At 44.0% G+C, this 22,899-nt stretch overlaps 3 protein-coding genes across 5 annotated transcripts in view; 1 reads left to right on the plus strand and 2 right to left on the minus strand.

Moving 5' to 3' along the window:
• n4bp3 (NEDD4 binding protein 3) overlaps positions 1 to 22,899 on the minus strand; it is a 61,370-nt gene that overhangs the window by 11,766 nt on the left and 26,705 nt on the right. The gene's annotated exons all lie outside the window — the stretch shown is intronic.
• Positions 4,083 to 14,126, minus strand: LOC142898586 (uncharacterized). The gene is made up of 2 exons (XM_076041578.1): positions 13,308 to 14,126; positions 4,083 to 12,810 (listed from the first exon to the last, which is right to left on the minus strand). Exon 2 carries the CDS (start codon positions 12,732 to 12,734, stop codon positions 4,605 to 4,607), a length of 8,130 nt encoding a protein of 2,709 aa, XP_075897693.1. The 5' UTR covers positions 12,735 to 12,810; positions 13,308 to 14,126; the 3' UTR covers positions 4,083 to 4,604.
• On the plus strand, positions 16,514 to 22,768 carry rmnd5b (required for meiotic nuclear division 5 homolog B). Of its 3 annotated transcripts, none has more exons than XM_076041583.1 (10): positions 16,514 to 16,758; positions 18,344 to 18,555; positions 18,659 to 18,801; positions 18,877 to 19,014; positions 19,134 to 19,234; positions 19,319 to 19,485; positions 19,656 to 19,821; positions 19,971 to 20,073; positions 20,163 to 20,317; positions 20,738 to 22,768. In XM_076041583.1, the coding sequence occupies exons 2-10, from the start codon at positions 18,417 to 18,419 to the stop codon at positions 20,799 to 20,801; spliced, it is 1,176 nt and encodes a 391-aa protein (XP_075897698.1). In that variant the 5' UTR covers positions 16,514 to 16,758; positions 18,344 to 18,416; the 3' UTR covers positions 20,802 to 22,768. The 3 variants fall into 3 exon arrangements, with proteins under 3 accessions (XP_075897698.1, XP_075897697.1, XP_075897699.1); XM_076041582.1 differs by having other exon boundaries at positions 18,375 to 18,555; XM_076041584.1 differs by lacking the exon at positions 16,514 to 16,758 and adding an exon at positions 16,827 to 17,033 and having other exon boundaries at positions 18,375 to 18,555.

A 22,899-nucleotide genomic window follows, 5' to 3' on the forward strand; every position in this document is an offset into this window, starting at 1 on the left:
ATCTGTAGCAACAATTTCAGTTGATAGATGAGCAGTCTACAAAACTATCAGTCTGAATATGTTGCTCACATTGTCTGTTTTTCCTCTCTGCTTGTGATGTCCTGTTCACAGCAGCTGTTGTTCTCGCCATGTTTGGAAAGATGATTGGATCCTATCGCAAGGGTTACACACCACCGTGTCTGTTATTTACACTGATAACTGCTGTTTAAATTATCGTGTCCGTTTCAGGAGGCTGTGATACAACATCCAACCCTTTGATATTCATTATTATCATCATCACCCGGTTCGAACTGTCACCTTTTTGCGTCTCTTCACGTACTGTGTTCTGTAGAATTTGCTTAAATAAAGGTTTCTGAGACGATACGTTAAACTCACGCGTTGTGATCACAGACCACAGGAGCACATGATGACACAGTGAGATTGTTGAGGAATAAAAGTAAACGCATTCATATTGCAAAGTCTGTCAGAGTCGTGTGGAAATTTAGACAAGGTTTATATTTTGAGGTGTCACAGTAGAGAATCACAATTAAAGTGATAATTTGGCTGTTCCTTAATGGACCAGAACACTGATGCCCCGCAACAAGTGAGGTCCTCAGTGTGCCGTACAGTACATGCTGCCATCTATGTTTGACATTCCTCACACTCCTGATGCTAAAAGGCAGTGACGAAGAATCTAAAATAAGACAGCAGGTGATCATACATAATAATTTCCTTAGGAAAAAAAAAAAATCGACAGATGCTTTTGGTTTCTGATCTCTGCTCTCATGTCTAATGGTTATATTATTAAACGTCTGATGTGTTCAGTCTGCGAGGCCGGGGCCATCCATATATGACTCATTACTTTTACCTCATGCTGGAGGAATCCTGAACCCATGTACACCATCTTGTGATGGACAACGGAACGAGACCAAAGGCTGATCCTTGGGAGATTCCTGTGGGTTAATGTGTTAACCAGACCTCAGCAGTGGGACAAGACCGGGGTTCAAGTGACTTAAAAGCAGAGCCGAGAGGCGATAACAGCATTGAATTGTGAGTAATTGAGACGCGCTGTCAGCTCTGAGTGATTGAACATGAAGGGAATAGAAAATGAAAACTGCTACAATAAAACCCCAAATACCAATAAAGCAGACAGACAAGCAGACAGACGGTAATGACGGGAGTGAGTGTGGGTGAGCCTCAACTTTTTTTTCTCACACACAAAACCAAAACAACTGATACCGCAACTGATCGCTATCAAGTCGTCTTGTGTTGTCGTTGCTGACTTGGCCGACATGCCGGTTTCGAGATGAGCTTGGAGACTCGACGGGTAAAGAGATCAGACTATAACCTCATTTTTTTTGGGACGCTTCCCAAAGCACCGGAGTAGGTGTTTATGTCTCTGGCGTGAGCGTTGGTGTGCGTGTGCACTCCAATCTTGGAGACGAAGGTAGACTCATCGTACTATAAGTACTAATTTCCTCCTTAGACATGAGTGAGTGAGGGGTCCCCTGACGATGAAGAGAACAGACTGGTCTAGACCAACAATTTCCACTACAGTCGAAAACACAGCAAGCTTCTTTCACTCCAAGTTCATGATGTTGGAGTCATTTTACAACTTCTCGTAGGTATTCAAATCTAATTTCCCCCAAGCTCAGCTGAGTCACATCTGATTGGGGTAAATATTATTTAAGTAGTCTGGGTTGAAGCAGCGACGAGAGATGACATGAGAGGTGGGTACATCACCTGTTGAAGCGAGCAGAGGGGGGTCGGTATGACGTGGCATCTACGACACAGGCTAATTACTGTTGTTGGACGTTGCCAAGCAACGGGGCGACAACCACGACGCACCTTACTGACGCTGCCGCCGTCTCATGTCGACCGTCTTTCCCTTATCTCTGCTCCACTTGTTTCGCTAGACGACTGTCACCACCAGCGCACACATGGGTAGTGCGCTTACAAACACGACCCTGTGGCCACACCTCATTTCCTGCCGCTGCAAAGCCTTTTATGGGTATTATGACGGTTATATGCATATGACTATAAATGACTGTTTATGGCATTTCATAATAAAGTCTGCATTTGCGTGCGTGACACATGGCAGTGTGAGCCTGATAAGCATCATACGTCTTCTTACCGGGCGGATGCGGTTGATATTGATGTATCACATATACGCGAACAGTCGTGACCTGATCACACCTCCACTTTGTCTGCAATTCTGGTTATTGTCAGTTGGAATGTCATTTATAGGCACAATTGAAATCTAATCTCTGGTGACACACGCACAGGTTCCACCCTGGAAAAGACTCAGAAGCACATTACACATTTTATTCCAAACAACACTCTTGTCTTATCCTCACCCCTGACAAGGCCCATTATCAAGCTGCCTGACCTGTGCCACCCACCTCTTTTTTTCGACATTCCAGATTTCTTCGAGACAATGTAGAGGCGACTTTTCCACTGACCATTCAGCACCCCCTGTGGGCCCACATCAAACACTCCCGCATCTCACTCACCCACTCACTTGTGGGTGCGGCAGGGTTGATGGAACGACCCTGTATGTGTGTGTGTGTGTGTGTGTGTGTGTGTGTGTGTGTGTGTGTGTCCATCCATACTATGTGTGGTAGAAAAGTTGCCGCAAGATGATAACAATAACAGACATGCTGGAAAGAGCTCATATTTCTCAACATGATGTCACCAAGTGTTTCGTGTGTCTGTATGATTGGAATTTAACACAGTCAAAGAAAAAATGGGATAGTGTGTCTGGAAAATGTTGATTAATGCTAAATTGTCACTTGGAAAGAACTGCGCTGTCAGTGTGATTCAGTCTAATGTAATACAACATGTAAACACTTGCCAGAGAAGAACAGTGTTAACGCAAGGGCAGACTTTAGCTCCATGAATAACACATTTGATTTTAACATTTAACTCATCCAGTATTAATGATTTTAAAGAAATCTTTGCAGTAACCTTTACAAGAAACAGACTTGCTGGATTATCGCTAAATCTGATTTAATGGTTCTAATGTTAGGTAACACCGTAAAGGTTCTACTTGGAACATATCCAAGGTGTGTGGTAGTGTGTGTTTGTCTGGAAATTATAGTATTAGGTGTGCTACGAGGTTTAGACTAACTTGTGCGTTACTATTAGGTGTGTCCAAAGTTGGCACAATACCGGAACACGGCAATAAAGCTAAAGAAAAAAAAAGAAAGAAAAAAAAGTGCATTCCTTTGACAATTACCTGAAATGAGTTCCAAGGAAGAGATCAATAACATTTTTTAGCCCTCAATAAAAAAAAAAAAAAAAAAATCAAAGGATAAGGACTGTTTTATTTATGGCCGTTGCTATGCAAGGTTTACCTCCAAACTGGTAAAACTTTAAGAGCTCATTTTCTCTAAATTATGTGGTTTTCCACCGCTCAGCACCACACTCCACCTCTTTGAAAACATGCTCCCGTTGTCACTGCTTCAATGTCCTTGTAAAGTGTCTTTTCTGGATTTGAGATATGAAACACCTCATAGACACAATCAGCAACACAACCACACATCTCTCAATCAAAACTAAAAGGTCCCTATAGTTTTACGGTTTGAAACATGAGTCATACTCTTTTTATAAATATACACACATATATAATACATATATAATACATACACATATATATATATTTCCGTTTTCAAATTCCGTGTTCTACTTGTCAATGTTTTTGAAACAGTAATTTCGCCATCAAATGGGACTAAGAGTGGATGAAGTTGGTCTGTGGTACCCTCTAGTGGCAGAAGGTTGTTTTGTTTTTGTTTGTTTTTTTAAATGAAAATTGCAATGGGTGTGCTGCCTCTTCATATCAAACGCTGAGACAATACATTCTCTGCCATGGTCGTTATACATAACTACATAAGTTGTTGTACATAAGTACATTCATTTGAAAATGCTGTAAGTTTATTTTTGCTGATTGACTAGTTGATACTGACTTGAAAAAAGGTGCATTTTTGACACATTAGCTTGAAAGTTTCATAACAACAATTTAGCTCTTTACTTTCAATGATAAAAAGCGAATTAAATGTGTAAATCGTTAAATATAGAAGAGGCCAATCAATTCAACTGCAATTCATTTGTGGCAAACTTTTATTGCTGTTGCTGTTGCAGACATAATGAGCACAAACAAACCTGTCAAATGTCAAAGAAATAAATACATATCTTTTAAATGCTTTTGTCAAGTTTTTAGAGATTTTTATTGTCAAAGTATAAAGGTAATTCTGTCAGTCAACTAACCACTTCACATTGTAAAAGTTTGCTGACTTCTTTTAAGTTTTTTTTTTTTTTTTTTTTACCTTGATGCAAAAACACAATACATTTTTTGAGATCATTTCAGATGAAAAAACAAACAAACAAAGAACTGCACTTACACAGATTTTCCTTTCATGCTTTCAAAACTGAGTTGTTTTACATATGATTCAGTTAACGCAATCCTGGCACAAAAAAGCAGCAGCAAATAAACAACTGAGGAACCCTTATCCTCAGATGCAATGTCAAAAGCCAAATAACATTACAGGCTAACATTAGACACCCCTTTTATATACTATGTATTTAAAGCCAGACGGGCTCCAGTAAGACGCCCCTGACCCTCTATTTCAAGATCTCTTCCCGCCTGTTGGGGGCAGACTGGGTGGATGTTTGTGGTAATAGTCTGGCGGGGTGGGATTGGGGCTGGCAGTCATCCCTGTGGGAACATAGTACATGCTCTCAAGGTAACTCTGGTCCATTGCTGGATGGCTCTGTGTATCTGGCTTGGATGCCTGACCAGAGGTATTCCTGTAGCTGCCACTTTGATGCATTGTTGCTGGTGCAGAGGCCTCGGGGTATCTGGGTGGCTGGGGCTGTGCATGTGGATGAGCTGGAGGTGGAGGGTGTGGTGGTGGAGGAGCAGGAGCAGCATAGGGCATGTACTGTTGGGGAGGGCCATATACATTTGGGTTGTGGAGAGGCGGGTAGGGTGCTGCTGTGGGAGGATACAGCCCAGAATGGGACACCGACTGATGTGGGATGAGCACCTCGACATACTGGCCTGTCTCTGGGTCAAACAACATTTTTCTCAGAGGCTGCACAGGCACTTCAATATAGAAGTACTTCCCCGTCTCAGGATCCAGAAGTACTCTGCGAGGTGCCTGTCCATAGTTGCTTTCCGAGTACAAACTGGAGCCGTCACCACCGTATTCAGAACCATAGGATGCTCCCAGGCTTTGAGGGCCACACAGATACTGTGGATCCATTGGAGGAAGGCCTGGGGAGTAGCTGTGGCCAGGGTCACAATATGAAGCCCCAGTCATGCCAGGTGGCTGAGGCGACTGGCGGACAGGGGGTCGTCGAGAGTCAAGATGCTGAGCAGGCTGCAAAGGGCGCTCAGCAGAGCACGTCTGCACAAGTGAGGAATGGGGAGGGCAGGGAGGAGCCTGGTGAATGGGTTGATAATTGGCTGATGGCTGGCTTGAACCAACAGGATTGGTTTTAGGAGAGCTGGGCTGGTAGCTCATCTGCTGAGGGTCGGATCTGCACCGGTGGGGTTGCACTAAGGGCTGAGACAGTGGGTATGGCATTGCTTGGCCTGGGGAGTGTGAAGGAGCAGGGGGTGTGAGGTTATGAGGGCTGTGGTGATGCCGAGGAGGGGTAGGACCAGAGTGAGATGGGAATCCGGCTGTACAGGAGCAGGAAGGAAGAGGGGGATGGGAGGACGGTTGATAGCGATTTGACCGTCTGGGTGTAAGATCTGGCATGAGAGGGCTGAAACTTTCTCTTTCGTCGTAGCTTGGAGGGTCATCTGAGGTGTAAAAATGCAGGTGATTCATTCTTTGACTGCGCTCACCAGAGAATGACCTGTGGTAGGGTGGATGGCTATACCCTGAAATTTGTGCTGTGGAGGGAGCAGCGGGTTTTCCAGTATTAAATGGTGCCGGAATGGATTGTTCATTCGGACGGGCCATCCTGGCATACTGTCTTTCATATTTTGGATCCAGAACAGGTGGCTGGCTGAGCTGGCTGACTTGAGATGGTATGGATCCAGGGGCGACGTTTGTTTCTTGGACAGAAGTTGAACCTGAAGCTGAGGTCAAAGTTGGTCCAGTGGATGATGTTGTAGTTTTAGCAATGGTCATAGGCTTCTGTGTATGGTTAGAGCTACAGGATGGAGCTGCTGGTTCCTGCAACTGACCTCTGTCAATCAAAGTCTCCACCTCTGATGGTGCTTTAGGCTGATTTGAGAGGGCAGTGATGGCAGGCTCTGCTGCTGCACATGGTGGAGCTTTAAGGCTTGATACTGCAGATACAGATAGCTTTCTTGTATAGTTTGATGCTGATGTTGAATCACTGGGTATCTTTCTATAGATTGTTGGCGAGGACACCACAATTGTCTGAGGCTTGTCCTCACCCTGCAGTCTCAGTGTTGACGAGGCTGCGGATGGCCTCTGCCCTTCGTTCGGCGTCGCTCCTAAATCTGCAGGTTTAAATTTACAGCTTGGCTTTGGAGGCACAACAGGCTTCAGAGAATTTTTTACCACAGATTTGACTTCAATGGTCTGAGCCCTGTTGCTTGCCTTGGAAATAGATGATGCATCCTGTTTCTGTACTTCCTTGGACACTGATTTTACCTCGATTGGCTGTGGTCTGAACCTCCTCATTGCAGGAGACCTTGGCGGAAAAGTTGGATCTTGTCTTTTCACAGCTTCAAAATCATTGAGCTCCTTTTGTTTCCAAATGGGTGGTGTTTGCTCCTGTGTACTGCTCAACAAGGAGCTTTTTAGTTTTCCTCTTTCTCTTACAGCAGGGTTACTCTTCATTTCCATGTCTTTGCTGGCCTTTGCAGCTGAGAAAGCGTTGTTCGCAACTGCCACGGGTTTGGATACATTTGACGAAGCGGGGAATGTCCTCTCTTTGTCAGGCTGACTGCGACCCACATCTGAGGATGCGGTAGTCTGAAGGGGAATCTCCAGGCTGTTTACATGCTTACAAGCAACCTTTTTTGCTCCACCTGTGTTTTGGTTGTCACCCATCACTGAACCGATGTCTGCCTGGTAACCTTTCTCCTTTATCAACATTGAAACGGAGTGACCACCACTACATGGAACTGCGGACCCAGGCAAATGTGAAACAGCCAAGTTTTGTTGCAGATTCTGAGGTTTCTCCTGTGCAGCAGATACAGAGGTTTTAATTTTGCTGGATCCATCCCTAATTAACACGACTGCAGTGGACACCTCCCGTTCCTTGCTAGGCTGTTTGGGGAGGCTTCCGAGCATTGGAGGTTTTCGTTCTGTTTTAACAGCCACAGGTTTGTCCTCACTGTTTACAACTTTCTGTATTTCAACCATCTGCTCGCATGCCCTCGTTGTCATTTGTCCATCGCGTTGACATGACTTGGCATTTGTTCCGTCTTGTGGTGCTGCTGCTGCATAAATCTGCTTGTTTGCCGCGGAGGACTTTAGTGAATCTTTGTTTACCTCTGTGCAATGCTTTGAAGAGGTCTGAGGTTTGTCACCTTGTTTTTCTGAGGCCTTTGTGCTGCAGGGTGTTTTATTTTTGTCCTCTTTCCAGCAAACAGCCTTGTACTCTATTTGCATTGGCTGTGGGTGTGACGGAAGATTTCCTTTGGTCTGAAACGATGGAGATGATCTAAGCAGCATGGAGTCCTTTGTCTCTTCTTTCTGTTTTACAATTTTCTCTGCCTCAATCTTTTCTTCATTCTCCTCTCTCCTCATCTCTTTCTTGATTTTGTTATCCGGATGTGTCAAAAACTCCACTCTTGCATCTTCATCAACTTTATCCGTCATTTTTTTGTCCGCATTCGATGGCATTTCAGCCCTGGATGCCTTGAAGGTTAGATTATACGTATTTTTTACAAGTCGCCTCACATCTCTAACTTTGTGAATAGGCGCCTTACATTGATTATTTCCATTTGTCTCTTCATTTGTTTTGTCATCTGTAGCAGTGTCTCCCCCTCTTTCAGTGTCGCTATAAACTGTGTCTGGAGAGGACACCAGATTTTTGTTTTCTGCCTCAGGTGAAAGACAGACATTGATTGCAGTTTTCCTTTTATCAGTGGCTTTTGGTGGAATCTCCTCTGTCTTTGATGCATGGGAACTCTTGTCACCTTGCAACACTTGTTTATTGCCCTCTGTGTTGTCACATTCCTGGACTCTATTTGTCACTGCAGTCTGACCGCTGCTGGCTGCAGTCATAGCTTCTGACGTCCTGGCAGTGGTATTTGCAGTGTCACTACTCTCCCGTCTGTCCCATGTCTTCCTGTCATCTGCTTGGATCATTCCACTTCTTGACTCTTTGGTGTCAAGCGGCAGTTTCAGTTCTGATCTTCTTTCAGATCGCAATGTGTTTGGGTCTTTGCTCAGAAAATCACTTTCTTCACTGTCAGTCTGTGAAAAATTTACACTTCTGCTGCTGTTTGATGAACTTGGCCTGTTACTCCATCTTCCTCCAGAGCTTTTTGGTGGCTTGGCGTCATCCTTGCGGTTTGAGTCGGCTCTCCTGAAAAGACCATCAGATAAAGAACTAGTATCTGACTGAAGGCTAGAGCTCAAGTTATTTGTGTCAGGCTTTGAGTATTCTCCATCTGATGCTGCTGAATTGTCCAGGCTATTTTCTTCAAAAGCAGGGCTGACATCCTCTGCCTGATCTTCAGCTTGTTTGTCTACACTTTGCATCTTCTTGAACAACACATTCTTAATAAGACATGTGGCCATCTTGTTTTTGCTGAACGATTCATCCAGTGATGCAGATTTCTGAAGTTTAGATTTTCTTTCAACATGTTGATCAAGCTCAGCACCACAATCTGCAGACAGGCACTCTTGCATTGCTGCAGGAGTACTGTGTTGTCTTAAAAGAGTCTCTCTGGGGGGACTCACAGAGATGCTTTCCATAGTTATTCCTCTTGGACTGTTTGCATCCTGCTCTTCATCAGTGTTGTCCTTCCTCTTCAGCTGGATCTGCCTTTTTGGCACTCCTCTTCTCACCTTCCTCGAGTCATCTCTTTCCATGGCCACATCTATACACTCAAAGCTGCCCAGCTCAAAGCGCTGAGATGGGTCCAGACCATCTGAGAATTTTGCAGATTGTCCATCACTGTCCAGCTTTGGTGCAGAACCCTTGAAGTCAGCATAAGCCAGCCAGGCAGCACCGATACCAGCTGGGCTCTCCTGGGTAGATTGTTGAGAAATGTTGGTTGATGAGCGATGGCTGGAGTTATACATATCAAGGTAATCTACCTCTGGGCTTGACAGGCTGCGGAAGGCCAAGTCTGAGAACCACTTGACCTCATTGTCTGCATCATCAAACTCGCTTCCCATGCTGGAGCTGGAACTCTGACAATGCCGGTTTGCAGCCACGCGTCCAGCTACACTTTTCCTGTTCTGGAGTGCAGGAGGCTGAAGCCGTCTGCCAGAAGCGACACCCTTGGTTTCTTGTTGGGATGGAAGTCTAAGAAGAGTCTGTTGTTGCTGTTGCTGTTTGGTGTCAAGTAAGCTCTCTGAATAGGAATGCACTGTTGGTAGTGCCTGGTAGGGCTCTCTGCTTGTACGAGCTGCTCTGTGACTTGCAGGCGCTTTTCTATTCCTGGCACTGAATGACAGCTCAACCTGTTCCCCTCTGTAACTGGCTTCCTCCTGCCAACCCTTCCCCTTTTCGAGAAGTTGCTCCTCCCTCTGCCTCTCTCTCTCCATCTCCGTGTCCATTAGCCTCTCTCTGCCCGTCTCTCTATCCACTTCCAACTGCATCTCCCTCTCTGTTTCAAATTGCATTCCATGCTTGACCCAGTGGTCCTGGCTATTATTGTCAACAGGGGAGACATTGGGGCTTTCCCTATTTGTCACCGCTTTCTTTAAATTACCACTTGCTGAGGATGCTACAACCTTAGAGGGGGTCCGGCTGCTCTGCTGCCACTGTCTATATGGTTTCTCAGGTGCTATGATGTGCACAGGTGTAAACCTGGTGATTGGAGGAGAAGGTGTACGTCGTCTCTTAACGTAGTGGGCCATGTCCTCAGTGAGCTTCTCACTGTTTTTGCATTTAATGTTTGTTTGTGGATTTCTTCTTTCGTGTTCTGGAGCTTTCACTGACTTTAAAGAACTACTGTTTTCTGAAGTTTGATGATATTGATTTTCCAAACTGTCTTCAAGTGGTTTGGATGTAACTCTGTGAAGGTTAGGGTTAGAACTATTTTCCTTATACACTAGATTAGGGGACACAGACTTGATCTTAATGGGAAAATTATTTTTGTTGTCTAAAGTAGGGTAAATGACTTGTTTCTCTTCAGATAAGGCAGCTATGATTGAGTTATCTTTGGGGTCTGTCTCTTGTGACGTTACTTCACTCTCTATAATTTGTTGTTCCAATAAACTTTGTACTCTTTCCACAGCTATACAAGATGAAGTTGACACAGGTGAAGGAGCTGCTACCACTGGTGACCTGCTTTTGATTTCAGGGAACAGTGATATGTCACTTTTGTCTAAATTAAATGATGAGGACACACTCTTTGTAGCCAAATCTATTGGGGACTGTGTTTTGCTAATGCCGGCTGAAGCAACCTCAGGAACAGTTTTCAGGGAATTAAACTCTGGGGGTTGAGAGTTGAGGATTTCAGGTTTGAGTTCTGCGGAAAAGTCTGTCGGCGACTGCTGATTACAGCTCTGTTTAGGGTATTGGGCAACTGGAGATGGTGCTTGACTTCGTTGTAATGGATTATCAGTGTAATAACCTGAAGCGGTTGGATATAGTTGCTCAGGTGACTGAATATAATGTTGCTGAGGGGATGATGGTTGGTACCTGTCTTGATGTGTTATTTCAGGCTGCGCATCAGAGTCTATGGCACCCAATATTGGAGGGAATTCTTGTGGCTTGCAATCAGAAAGAGCTGGGCTGCCACAAGATGGAGTAGGACTCCCTGACTCAGGAGACACCAGTGTCCTCTCAGGCTCTGTCGTAGAGAAATGAGAAAGTTCAGGAAAAGGGGGACTAATCCTTTCCTCTGGCTGAACAACAGAGTAAAAAATCCCTGTGATATGAGGTGAAGAAGTATGACTTCTTTCTGAGGCCGAGTGTGGCTCTAAGAAAGGAGAGGCTGATGGCGTATGCACGATAACAGAATCTTCTTTTCTAGTGAGATCGGGTGAAGATGCAGTAATCCGGATTTCAGGTGAAGGCGAAGTAAATCTTTGCTCTGTAGGTGAGCAGTTGCTTAAAACTCCAGGTGATGGAGATAAACTATGACTTACTGCTGGTGACGACACGTGAGAGCTGATTTCAGAGGGTGAGGGACTGAGTCTTAGTTTATGTGATACGCCAGGAGAGGGAGATCTTGTTTCAAGTCTAGCTGGGGAGGCAGCACCGAGCAGGCCAGGTGATGGAGCAATAGGACTTAGTTGAGATGAGATACTGCTTTCCACAAGCTCAGGCGATTGTGCTATTGAAACCACGGGTGAGGGAGGTGTGTACCGCGGGGCAGGGGTAGAACTGGTGCTGGCAGGCTCGGCTGACAACCGTGCACCTTGGCTTTCAGGAGTAGCTGTGCCTCTCTCTGTAGTGGACAGATTGGATATCTGTTTAGAACTGTCGGAACCGTCTTCAATATCAGGTGTGGAGCATCTACTAAAGAGATCAGGTAGGGAGATCCTCCTTAGCTCCGGAAAGGGAGATGATGCCTGAGTATCAGGAGTGTAAGACCTATTTATCAACTCTGGAGAGACTGGTGTTTCTCTGGATTGGCAAAATAACTCTGTGCCACTGGGTAAAGGCAACGGAGAAGAATGAATTGGTTCAGCGTCTGATGCCGATTCTGTGAAATGTGGAGAATTACTGTCAGATGTGAGCACAGGTGAAGGACCACCGTGTTGATTAAAGTAGCTGCTCCTTGGCTCTGGTGAGCCTTGTGCTATCCTCAGCTCAGCTGCAGACTTCAGGTTTTCTGTTTGAACACAGGGTGAGCTAAGACGGTCCACAGAATCTGGAGAGGGACTTGGAGTTTTAGAGTGCTGCAGTGGGCTGCTGTGTCTATCTTCTGATGTTGTAGTACTAGTTGTTGTAGTAGTAGTAGTAGTAGTGTCATCTGGTTCAGAATTAGTCACTATTGGTGAACATCCTTTTTCAAGTGAGTAAGAAGACAAGGATGACAATCTTTCCTCTGGACTCAAGGAAGCAGAAGCGTTATATCCAGAAGACGGGGTTATCTCTGCAGTCTCAGGGTCCTCCAGGCTAGCCGTACTCGGCTGAACAACCTGCGATTTGCTTCTTGGTTCTATATTCAAGCTACTCTTCTCTGTAAATTCTGAATGCCCAAAGCTACAACTCTCTCCAGGTTGTATGCCCTCTGATAACTCGTTTTGTAATTGTGGGCTGTAAAGCCTCTCTCTTGAATCCTCAAAGCCCTCCTCTCCTTCACTGAAGGCCTGTGCACTGTGGTAAGAGCCAGACGAGTCGTTTAGATCATCCACCAGGGGTGATGCAGCAGCTGTCCCATCCACCACCGTCTGAGAAGGGACAAATGGCTCCGCAGCAGGAGAGCTGGGGAGGGACGGTGACTCACAGTCGTCTCCAAAAATGTCACAGAGGCAGGTAGTCTCAGAAATGGCACTACGCTGGCTGGTTACGTTGATGATGTCAAAAATTTCGACGTGATTAGGTGTGCCGTCACGATGACACAGGGACACGTTGCGGGGCGCACTGCGCAGGAAGGAGTAGCTGTCCCCTTGTAGAGTCCAGCTTTCCATTGCTCGTTCACTAGCTCCAAATTGTCCCCGTGGCCAGCCCAGTTGGCTCCTCAAGGCTGTGGGCTCTGATTCTGGACTGAAAATGAGAAATGGTCACCTGGGCGATGTGTAACTTTGTGTATGTGTCACCAAAAATAATAATTTCACACTGAGGAAACAGCAAATCAAGAAGAAAAATAATTGGACACGGTTTCTGTTATCTCTTATTTATCCTGATGACATACATATTTGGCATCTAAGCTATAACAGCTTTGAGATGCTGTACAAAAATAAATGCCAGAACCAAAATAGAATTTTGTCAGAGTGCCTTTAAAAGCAGTGAAGCAACATCAAATCTCCATAAGGTAGTATACATGCATTCATTGGTGGATACTTGTCTAGAAATCAACTGATATACCTATATATGCATACAAAATAAATTTACTTGGACTTGCAAACGCTCATCACTATATAGATCAACACCATCTTGCCCATACCCTGTATTTGAACTTTCCCTATTTCCTATTTGAATGACTAGTGACAAAAACTGGATCTCTTTAAATGACAAGTTCGATTAAATGAGAGAGATCGTACCTTTAGCCAAAGATAAAGCTCTCCAAAGGGCATTGAGTTCTTCTGCAGTGACAGCCCAGTATCCGACGCACCGTCAAAATCCACAGCTGAATCTTTGACAAAACAGCTCCACACAGCTCAGGGTGGCAGAACCATTATGGCTCAATATCGTCAGAAAAAGCCACTGCCATGTATCAAACCCGTATAGAAAAAGCAAAAAGGGGCAGCTCACTCATACCTATCACATCCACCAGAACTCCCATCTCTATTTCAGCCCCTCCCATTTAAGCTGGCCACAGTGAAATTGCTTACTGAGTCTATGCGGGATCTTTTTTCTCCACTGGGCTTGGGGTTTGGTTGGACGATGGTTTTCCCTGGGAGGTTGGGCTAAGGGTCTTGCGCTGGGGCCTGGGGTGGGTTTATAGTTAGCAGCAGGTGCTGATCCAGCCAGGACGGTTGAGTGTGCTTGGAATCTGACACTTACAGCAAGCTCAGTCACAGGGCTCTTCTATATATAGACCCATATTATCGCAGCCAGAAGCCATAGATTTAGCTGTTTGCCTAGGCACACTAGCAAGGTAAGATAAGAGAAACGTGGCCTCTCATGAGTATAGACCACACACTGTCCACTTAAATGTGAGATACGAGGTTGTACATAACATGGAAGGTATGTGAATTGCATGCATGTCTACGAACAGTCTGTGTAAATGCTAAGACCTAACAGCAGGTCAGAGGTTGACATAGACCACCCAACTTTGACAGGTCACATGCAGGACTCCGGTGTGCTGCATGTAGTGACAAACACTTGCATAAGACCAGTTTTGGTGTTCTCACATGTTTCAAGTCACGTTAGGTCTACAAACTTCAATTTTCCAGGACTACATGCAGCCAAAGGCAGACTTGGAATGGGCTTATTTTCTCAGCCCACGCAAACAAAAAAGACAATGTACTTTCAGTTGGATAGTGTCACTATCACAACTGAGCCACATTAAAACTGTCTGGGCAGGTCTAATGGCAACGGCTCAGATAAGCACACTGTCCCTAACCTAATTCCTCAGATTACATTCGTTCTCAACCATTCTGCTCATTCAGAGCTGGCCAACGGAAAATGTCTGCGGTCCTGTCTGACAACTGTATGAGGGTGGGACAGTTATATTAAATGAATGACACACTGCTTGAGGGCTGAATAGCAAACTCACTTTTGATTTTGAAGTAGCCACTTTAATATAAATTTAAGCTTTACTTGTGAGGTTAGCCAAAACCAAAATCTTGACCTTATCTAAGTGCAATAGGGCCATGACAAGAGTTTCATCATAACATTATTTCTTTCTTATGTATATTTTTACACATCCATCTCACTTACTCACTTACATGCCATTGCACATTTTTTCTATTTTCCACCTCAGGCTATTTTATTTTTATTATATATTTTTAACTTCCAGTACTTGTTCTTCACTGTTCTTTGTGAGTCTTTGAATTGTCAATGTTAATATGCCAAAAGAGACAAATTCCTTGAATGCACAAACCTATTTGTCAATGAATACTTTTCTAATTATTACTATATTCAAAAGGCTAAACTCTTATATCAGGTATTAAAGATGGATAATACAAATGTATAAATACATTTAATGAACATAAACATTTTGCTGGATTGTATGTGAATTCTTGTTTGTTAAAACGGCGCTACGTTAGTGTTCAGACTGTGTACAGAAATGCTGATACCGCTGTGGGCATGGTGGCGCATTTGACGGAATGAAGACTCAGTGGGAAAGAATTCCCAGCACCTCAGCGATTGGGAGCTTTGGTAGACATCACTGATAGATTAGTCACACTGGCTCTCTTTGCTCTAAAGTTTGCACCCACTGTCACCATCAACAATGCAACAAGAAAAAAAACATGCATGCAAGAACAATGAGACACAAAGGCATCTATAACTGTAGTAACTAAAAATACTCTCTTCAATCAAGGGGCCTAAATGAGATAAGGATTGTTAATCTGTTAAACATTAGGATTCATTCAGTCATTGTGAATTGCGGCGAAGCGTTTTAATTTCAACAACATTTCTGTTCTATTTGCACAGGATGATACCGAACAAGAAAGCAGTCACCTGACCAGTTATATGTGGACTAGTAAACAGAAGAGAAAAAAATTAGAACGAGATCACATTACGATTTTAGCTTTTTTTGAACTGACCTTGCTGCTCTTGTAGGATGTAATTAACTTTGCATGGCTAAGCTCTGAAAAGACCGCATCGCTAATCTTAGCTATGTTTTGCCGCCTTGACTGACAGCTACTAAGTAGGCTACTCCTCTGGAGTCATCCTAAAGTCATCATCATGAAAATCCAAACTGACCAGACAGTCACATCTTTGTCGTTTATACAATATATACATTTGAATAAACAACAGTTACAAACAAAATATCAGTGTGCGCTTTAAATTTAAACTATATAATTTCAATATGATGAGATGGTTTAATGAAGGAGCTTAAAAGTATGTAACCAAAATCCTGTGCAAACCTGTTAAAATGAATATTCTGTTGGACATTTCATGTTTGAAAGGAGACAGACACACCGTGGCAATATGAAAGTCTAAATAACCAAAATAAACACATGGCTGCAGACCTGGATAATCTGAAGACTATATGCTCATAATCCTCGAAGTTATATTGGGGGGGAAAAGAAAATAAGTGGACAGTTTTGTGCATGGAAGTCTATGGTTCATTACAAGCACTGAGTCAGAAGTCAGTCTGTGCTGAGCACAAGATGTCTGAAGAATTTTCCATCGTTTATCATCTACAGTTTGGAGATTCTGGAATACATCAATTTGTCTTTCAAGCAACGATCAGCGGACAAAAACTGTGGATGACCGACCATAACTTGACCCCAGTATCTGATATAAGTATTTCATGATTTTTAATTTCTTTAATACCAAACATTTATTTGTTGCAGTCTCGCATCGTAAGTCATAAAAAACAACAACAACAACAACAACAACAACAACAACAACAATAACAAAAATGCACCATTACACAACACACATTTTGATAATTGGTAGGTGTAATTTTTTAATTAGTATTTTTTACATCTATAAAACTGAACAATCTGAGGTACTCAGAACATTCTCTACTCTCTCTAATGTGTTCCTTTGAATTGCAAGGCCTTTAAACATGAGTTCAAAGCTTGACCTTGTGCAGACTCTTGATTAAGCCGACACCGTGACCACACAGCATGACAGCTACGTTTCCTCGCTTCGTTGAATGCCAAGGATTAGTCCTTCGTCAGTCTGCATGATATCAAACTTTGTACTAACTAATTGGAGTTTTGTGAATATCGCGGGGGGGACGACTTTTATTGTGAAAGCTGACGTCAACGGAGAATGCGACACAGGAAGATCCGCATTACGGCTGCTGGTTGTGTTGCTGTAGCAGGGAAGTGGCTAACGCTAATGTTTGCTAACTAATTAGCAAGAGAGGTGAGTCGGCCTTTTTTAAAAACACGTCCTGAATTTGGTTACACGGCGAAAGCCTACTTATATTTAGGGCCGAGACTGGGAAGTTGTCATCCAGTTTTGAAATTATTTAGCCCGTGTCACGCTGTAGCAGTTGGTAAACAACAACTAGCCGCTAGCAGTGACGAACATTTTGGTTAGCCAGCCATTGCGATACCAATTGTTTACTTGTGCTTTGTGACTGCCGAATATTTGAGTGCCGAATATCAGCGAAATCGCGTCAGGGCTTGGTGTACAATGTACGTATCGCTATGACCTTTTAAATATCAGTGCAAAAATTGACATTCCGTTCTTGCGTTTACGTTCGTGAGCGATAACCCAGCTGCGGTAACTAGGTGGACATTTTCTGTATACAGCTACTATCTGGTAGTTACAGCAAAACAGTATTCCGCAGCATTCCGCAATTTGTTTTCAGACATGTACGTAGATAGATCAAGTCAGGCAGCTGTCCTCTAAAGTAGCGAGCGTATTATGTAGCATTTCTTCACAGCCGATTCTCGTGCGAGATGTTTGAGACGTTAGAGGTTACCAAGAGTAGTAAAAACCAGGCCGCTGAGTGCACTGGGGACCCTGGTTCGAGTGTTGCTAAGACCTTGCTGGCAGTTAGCCGTGGTACTCCAGCACAAGTGCTGATCGTAGGGCTTTTTAATGTGGCATCAGCTTTATTTTATCACAGTCCTGTTGGCATCGTTTGCGCGTGTACAATTTTTTTTTTTTTTTTTTTTTTTTTTTTTTTTTTTAAATGTCAAGGAAGTGATCTAATAGTGTGATTTGGTCCACAATGCAAGCCATCAATCAGGATTTAGCAAGTTCAGTATTTTTCCCAAACAAACAAAACGCTTTAGTATCTATCATCGTGTCTAATAGACAGACGTCATTTTCTGAAACTAACTACAGTTACATTAATTCTATATATATTTCCAAGGCCTTCTTATTCCACCTCATAGTATAACTTTATATGAAACTTCATGCACGTTTCTTGCTCTTTGTAGAATGGAGTAGAATCGGCCAGTATTGCTGTTGCTCTAGGAACAATGAAAAGCAGTTTAGCAGCTTGCTGCTTTGAAGCATATTGTAAAATGTACAGTAGTATACAGCACTACAAGTAGAATAGAAATGGAAACAGTGTTCCCTGTGTTTGTTGATGCCGTAACTAATATATACGACGTTTACCAAAGCCTTTTTCTGTTCAGATGATGACGTCAGACTGAACTATTTGAGAGGATTGATTAGAAACAGTCCTCTGGGGTCCTCATTCCAAACTCAGTCTGTAACAATAGTCTGTTATTTGTAGCTTGTCTTCATACTTGCTTCTACTGTTCTGCCATTGGAAAAGTTCTGATGGCGCAACATTGTCTTTGGCCTTTTAGGAAAGGCATATTTTGTATTGCAAAGTGATAAATGAAAACTACATTGTATTGTCTTATTTTTTAATCTGGAGCATTACCATTTTCAATATGAAGAGTTTATAAATTCAGTAAAATCAATCAATCTCCAAAGAAAAAAAAAGCATCAATCTAACTGCCTACATGTGACCTGTATTTTTCAGTTGTCCTATTTTTTTCCCCTCATACATCCAGGTGTTGTGTGTGTGCGTGTGTGTGAGCGTTCCAGTTTGAACCATGGAGCAGTGTGCGTGTGTCGAGAGGGAACTGGAGAAAGTTCTCCACCGCTTCGTAATGTACGGTCACCAGTCTGAGGAGAGGCTAGACGAGCTCCTTCGCAGCGTCTGTGAGATCCGAGGACAGCTTGTTGCTTTTGGTGAGAGGAATTTATTTATTTTTTTTCTTAAATGTGTCCTTGGTCTGAATAACTACCTAGTTCACAGACACTTTGAGTGAAGCTACCTTTCTTGTTCCCTCAGGAGTGCAAGATGCAGACTTGTCAGTCCTCTCTCAGACTATGGCGCAGTGTTGTAAGAACATCAAAGAAACGGTGCAGATGCTGGCTTCACGACATAAGGACATACACGGCAGTGTGTCCAAAGTGGGCAAGGCCATCGACAGGGTAAAGCCATCTCCGCAGCACTGTCCTTCTAGCATGTAGCACACATGTGCCTAAACCTTCGATCATTCCCCGCAGAATTTTGATGCGGAGATCAGTGCTGTGGTGGCAGAGACAGTGTGGGACACCCCAGAGAGACAGAAATACCTGAGCGAGACGATCGTGGAGCACCTGTATAGACAAGGGATGCTCAGTGTAGCAGAGGATCTTTGTCAGGTGAGGCGTAAATATGACTCCTGAAATCTAGAATCATAAGGCTTCGAATTGATGTCTTCTGATTGACGGCGCAGGTCATTGAGTGCCCAATGACTTTTGTTTGACTGTTTGTTTTCCAGGAATCCGGTGTCGTTATTGACATGAGTATGAAACAGCCTTTTCTGGAATTGAACAGAATCCTTGAAGCTCTGAGAATGCAGGACCTCAGGCCTGCACTAGAGTACGTCTTCGCTTCCCACCGCGAACCGTGTGCAGACTTAATTTGTATCAGACACTTGGCTTAACACCCTCTGCGCTGTTTTAGGTGGGCCGTGACGAATCGGCAGCGCCTTTTGGACCTCAACAGCAGCCTGGAGTTCAAGTTGCATCGTCTGTACTTTATCAGCTTGCTCAGCGGGGGAATCACTAACCAAATGGAGGCGCTGCAGTATGCCAGGCATTTTCAGCCCTTTGCCTCTCAACACCAGAGAGGTACGAGTTTTCTGGCTCAGACGAAACAGAATAAAATCCTCAGCTTTATGTTTTCCATTGAAAAAGAATCTTGAGCTCCTAATCATTTAATAAGAAATCTTTACTGTAGGAATTTAAAGTTCTGCAGAGTTGTCCCATGTCTGCGCATGTCCCCCCCCCCCCCGGTGCAGATATTCAGATCCTGATGGGCAGCCTGGTGTACCTGCGCCACGGCATCGATAACTCTCCGTACCGCAGCCTGCTGGAGACGAATCAGTGGGCTGAGATCTGCAACATCTTCACCAGGGACGCCTGCGCTCTGCTGGGCCTCTCAGTAGAGTCCCCACTCAGCGTTAGGTAAGAAGAGCTGGAGCAACAGCAACTCTCGCGTTCTTTACAGCTTATATAAAATGTGGTCATGCATTGTTTCAGCCAAGATTCATCGCCAACTCGTTGACGAGAAATTCCCCCAAATCTAATTTTGCCATTGTTTCGTTTGCCTTAAGTTTTGCATCAGGCTGCATGGCATTGCCGGTGCTGATGAACATCAAGCAGGTGATAGAACAGAGACAGTGCAGCGGAGTCTGGACGCACAAAGACGAGCTGCCCGTGAGTTCGCTGCTTGCGTCGTGTCGACTTTTCACGGTCGGTCCTTCTCCAAAGCCTTGACTTGACTGGCACCGCATCTGTAACTGCAGATTGAAATCGACCTGGGGAAGAAGTGCTGGTACCACTCGGTGTTCGCCTGCCCCATCCTCAGGCAGCAGACCTCGGAGAGCAACCCACCCATGAAGCTCATCTGCGGCCACGTCATTTCCAGAGATGCCCTCAACAAACTGACAAACGCTGGGAAGTAAGTCGACGATGCGGCCCAGATGTGATGTGATGACAGGACAGAGATTTAGTAGAAAAACTGGTGGTGTTTTAAGTTAAGATATAAGTTACATAAACTCCCTAAACTGTAGAAATGAACTATTTTAAACTGAACTGAACTGAACAATGAAGTTTGAAGCTACATTTTGTCAGACAGTCATTTTTAGCCTTGCAGATCCACGGGGAATTAAATCAAAGGCCACTTTTTAGGCCCATTGTCAGATCTTTATTTTTATATTGCATTTCATTGGTGCAGACTCGCAGGTCTAAAGATCTGCAGAAAACACATTTAGCCATCTGTTTACAGCCTCCTGCAAAAATGCTCCAGCTTGCTGTCAAAACTGAAGCGTTGGACTTTGAAAACCAACCAAACGTATCTCACCCTGTTCCCCGTCCCCAGGTTGAAATGTCCATACTGTCCCTTGGAGCAGAACCCGTCACATGCCAAGCAGATCTACTTTTGATACGGCACCGCCTCCCCCGTGACGAGTCAGGACGAAGTTCCCCGGGATTCACTTCTGTGCGCCCAGGACCGTTTTGCCCTGGCCCTTCCTTCTCTGTCCCAGCCCCCTCGGCCTGTTGTTGTAAAGCATCACGGTTTTACCCGAGCGCTCACCTGGACAGCCTCGGCCATCCTATTTCCCCACCCTCCTCCGCGCCCACTTCTGACCTACCCCAAAGTTGCGTTGTACACAGAGCCCAGCAGGGGACGCTCCAACTGCAGTGTGTAGTTGGGTGGGGAGTGTGTCAGTGAAGAAGCACCTCTGGAAAAGGATCCGTCGCGGAAACCTGTTTGCCTGCAGAGTCCTAGGCTTATCTTTTTAAATTATATATTACTTTATAGCTATTTTTCTGACTGTACGAACAGTTGGAGTTGGGTTACTGCTTCTCTTCTTTTCTTTTTTGTTTTTTGACAGAGGCAGTGAAATGATTATAAGAGGACGAGCATGGATATATTGGTATAGATAGGCAGTTTCTGATTTCAGGATGGTAACAAAACATTTATTCTATATAAGGAAAGGCAAAACAATAACAAACTGTGTGGAAAAAAAAAAGTTTCTTCTATTCTGGTGAAGGGAAGTTTTGAGGCCCGTTGTCAACGGAGCTCTTTGATTGTGACCCCTTTACGCCTCCCATCACATAATAAAGGCCTCTCGTAGCTTGAAAGTCACTGTTGGCTGTAGTATTTAATTCATAGATCACTTTTATGATAAAAACAGCTTTTTATTTTATTTTCCTTTTTTGTTTTTGTTACTGACTGCACACCAGCAACATTTCTCCCCCCCCCCCCAACTGCAGAAACGCGCAGTACGTATCCATGTACGTATTTAAGGACAAAACTGAAAACACGATTATAAACTACTGTGAAATGTGCTTCGTTTCCGTTTTTCATCGCCGCCCCGGCATCAAGTTTGAAGTACAACAACTGGACGGCAAAGCACATGATCAGCGCCGCAGAACCTGAGGGGGGGGGGGGGGTTCCGCGCCGCAGCCGCTCCGGGGAGTCACTCGGCGGCGCGTCGTGTATCTAAGCTTGCATTACCGTGGAGATGTAAAGTGTGACGGTGCCTGTACGATCCGCAGTTGCTCCCTGGTAAAAAAAAATAAAAAAATAATTCAGCTTTATTGTGGTAGGATGGGGAGGTCCCGTGGTCATCGTGGCTGTTGTTTTAATATATACTATTTATAACCTCTGCTGTGCAGGTTCTGCTTTTTATTTTACAGATGGAGACATAAATAAGCATTAAAAATCCATACATTTCCTCAGGGCTCATTGTGAAGGGTCAGACCACACTTTGCAGTTAAAACATTAAAGGTGTACAATCAGAGTGTCAAGAGATGACATATTTCACTATAGAGGGTTATACTGTTTGTTTGGTTTTTTTGTTTTGTTTTTTGGAGCTTGTATATATTATGCAACTTGTCAGTGTGTGAAGATAGACTTGGCTCAAGGTCCAAGACTCTTGGCCTTCAAATACAACTTGTTTAGATGGTCGATACTAACAGGTTCCTGGAGTGGAAAGCTATTAACCGATGACACACACACACACACACACACACACAAAAGTGAGACTAGCTGTTCTGAAAGTGGAACACCAGCATAACGCGCGCACACGCACTCACAGAGCCGTAAACACTAAATGCAGTTCCTCTAGCGTCATTCAACCTGGCTTTCATTTGGACAAGGCTTAAGGCATCACGTGTGGACTTTTTGTTTCCTTTTCCTTTGGTTGACAATCATTCATTGCTTTTCTCAGATTCTCAGATGTTCCTCCACATAGCTTGCTAGCGCTCTGTGCTCTGTGTTCTTGATTTTGTCGAATGTTTGCATTTCCTGCCTCTTTGTGTGCAACTCTTACTGTAAATATCCTCTAACATGTTTCATATACCTGCATCTGAAATGGAAATAAAAAAAAAACTTTATACTCCGCATCAGCTCAAACTGTGCGGTTGCATTTCGGTCTTTTAAAAAAAAAAGTCACCTCTTACTTGTTTAAATGGCTGCAAGACCTCATTCTTGGCCACTTGGGGGCACCATCACTGTTTTTTTTTCCAGTCTTA

This window comes from Nelusetta ayraudi, unplaced genomic scaffold (genome assembly GCF_046127955.1).
Source record: "Nelusetta ayraudi isolate G7.1 ecotype Tasmania unplaced genomic scaffold, CSIRO-AGI_Nayr_v1 ptg000068l, whole genome shotgun sequence".
Taxonomy (NCBI): Eukaryota; Metazoa; Chordata; class Actinopteri; order Tetraodontiformes; family Monacanthidae; genus Nelusetta; species Nelusetta ayraudi.

Coding starts and splice junctions, on each gene's coding strand:
- LOC142898586 (XM_076041578.1), bottom strand. CDS start 12,734: ATGGAAAGCTGGACTCTACAAGGGGACAGCTACTCCTTCCTGCGCAGT.
- rmnd5b (XM_076041583.1), top strand. CDS start 18,417: ATGGAGCAGTGTGCGTGTGTCGAGAGGGAACTGGAGAAAGTTCTCCAC. Junction 20,074..20,162: donor CGCACAAAGACGAGCTGCCC/GTGAGTTCGCTG, acceptor CTGTAACTGCAG/ATTGAAATCGACCTGGGGAA. Junction 20,318..20,737: donor AAACTGACAAACGCTGGGAA/GTAAGTCGACGA, acceptor CCCCGTCCCCAG/GTTGAAATGTCCATACTGTC.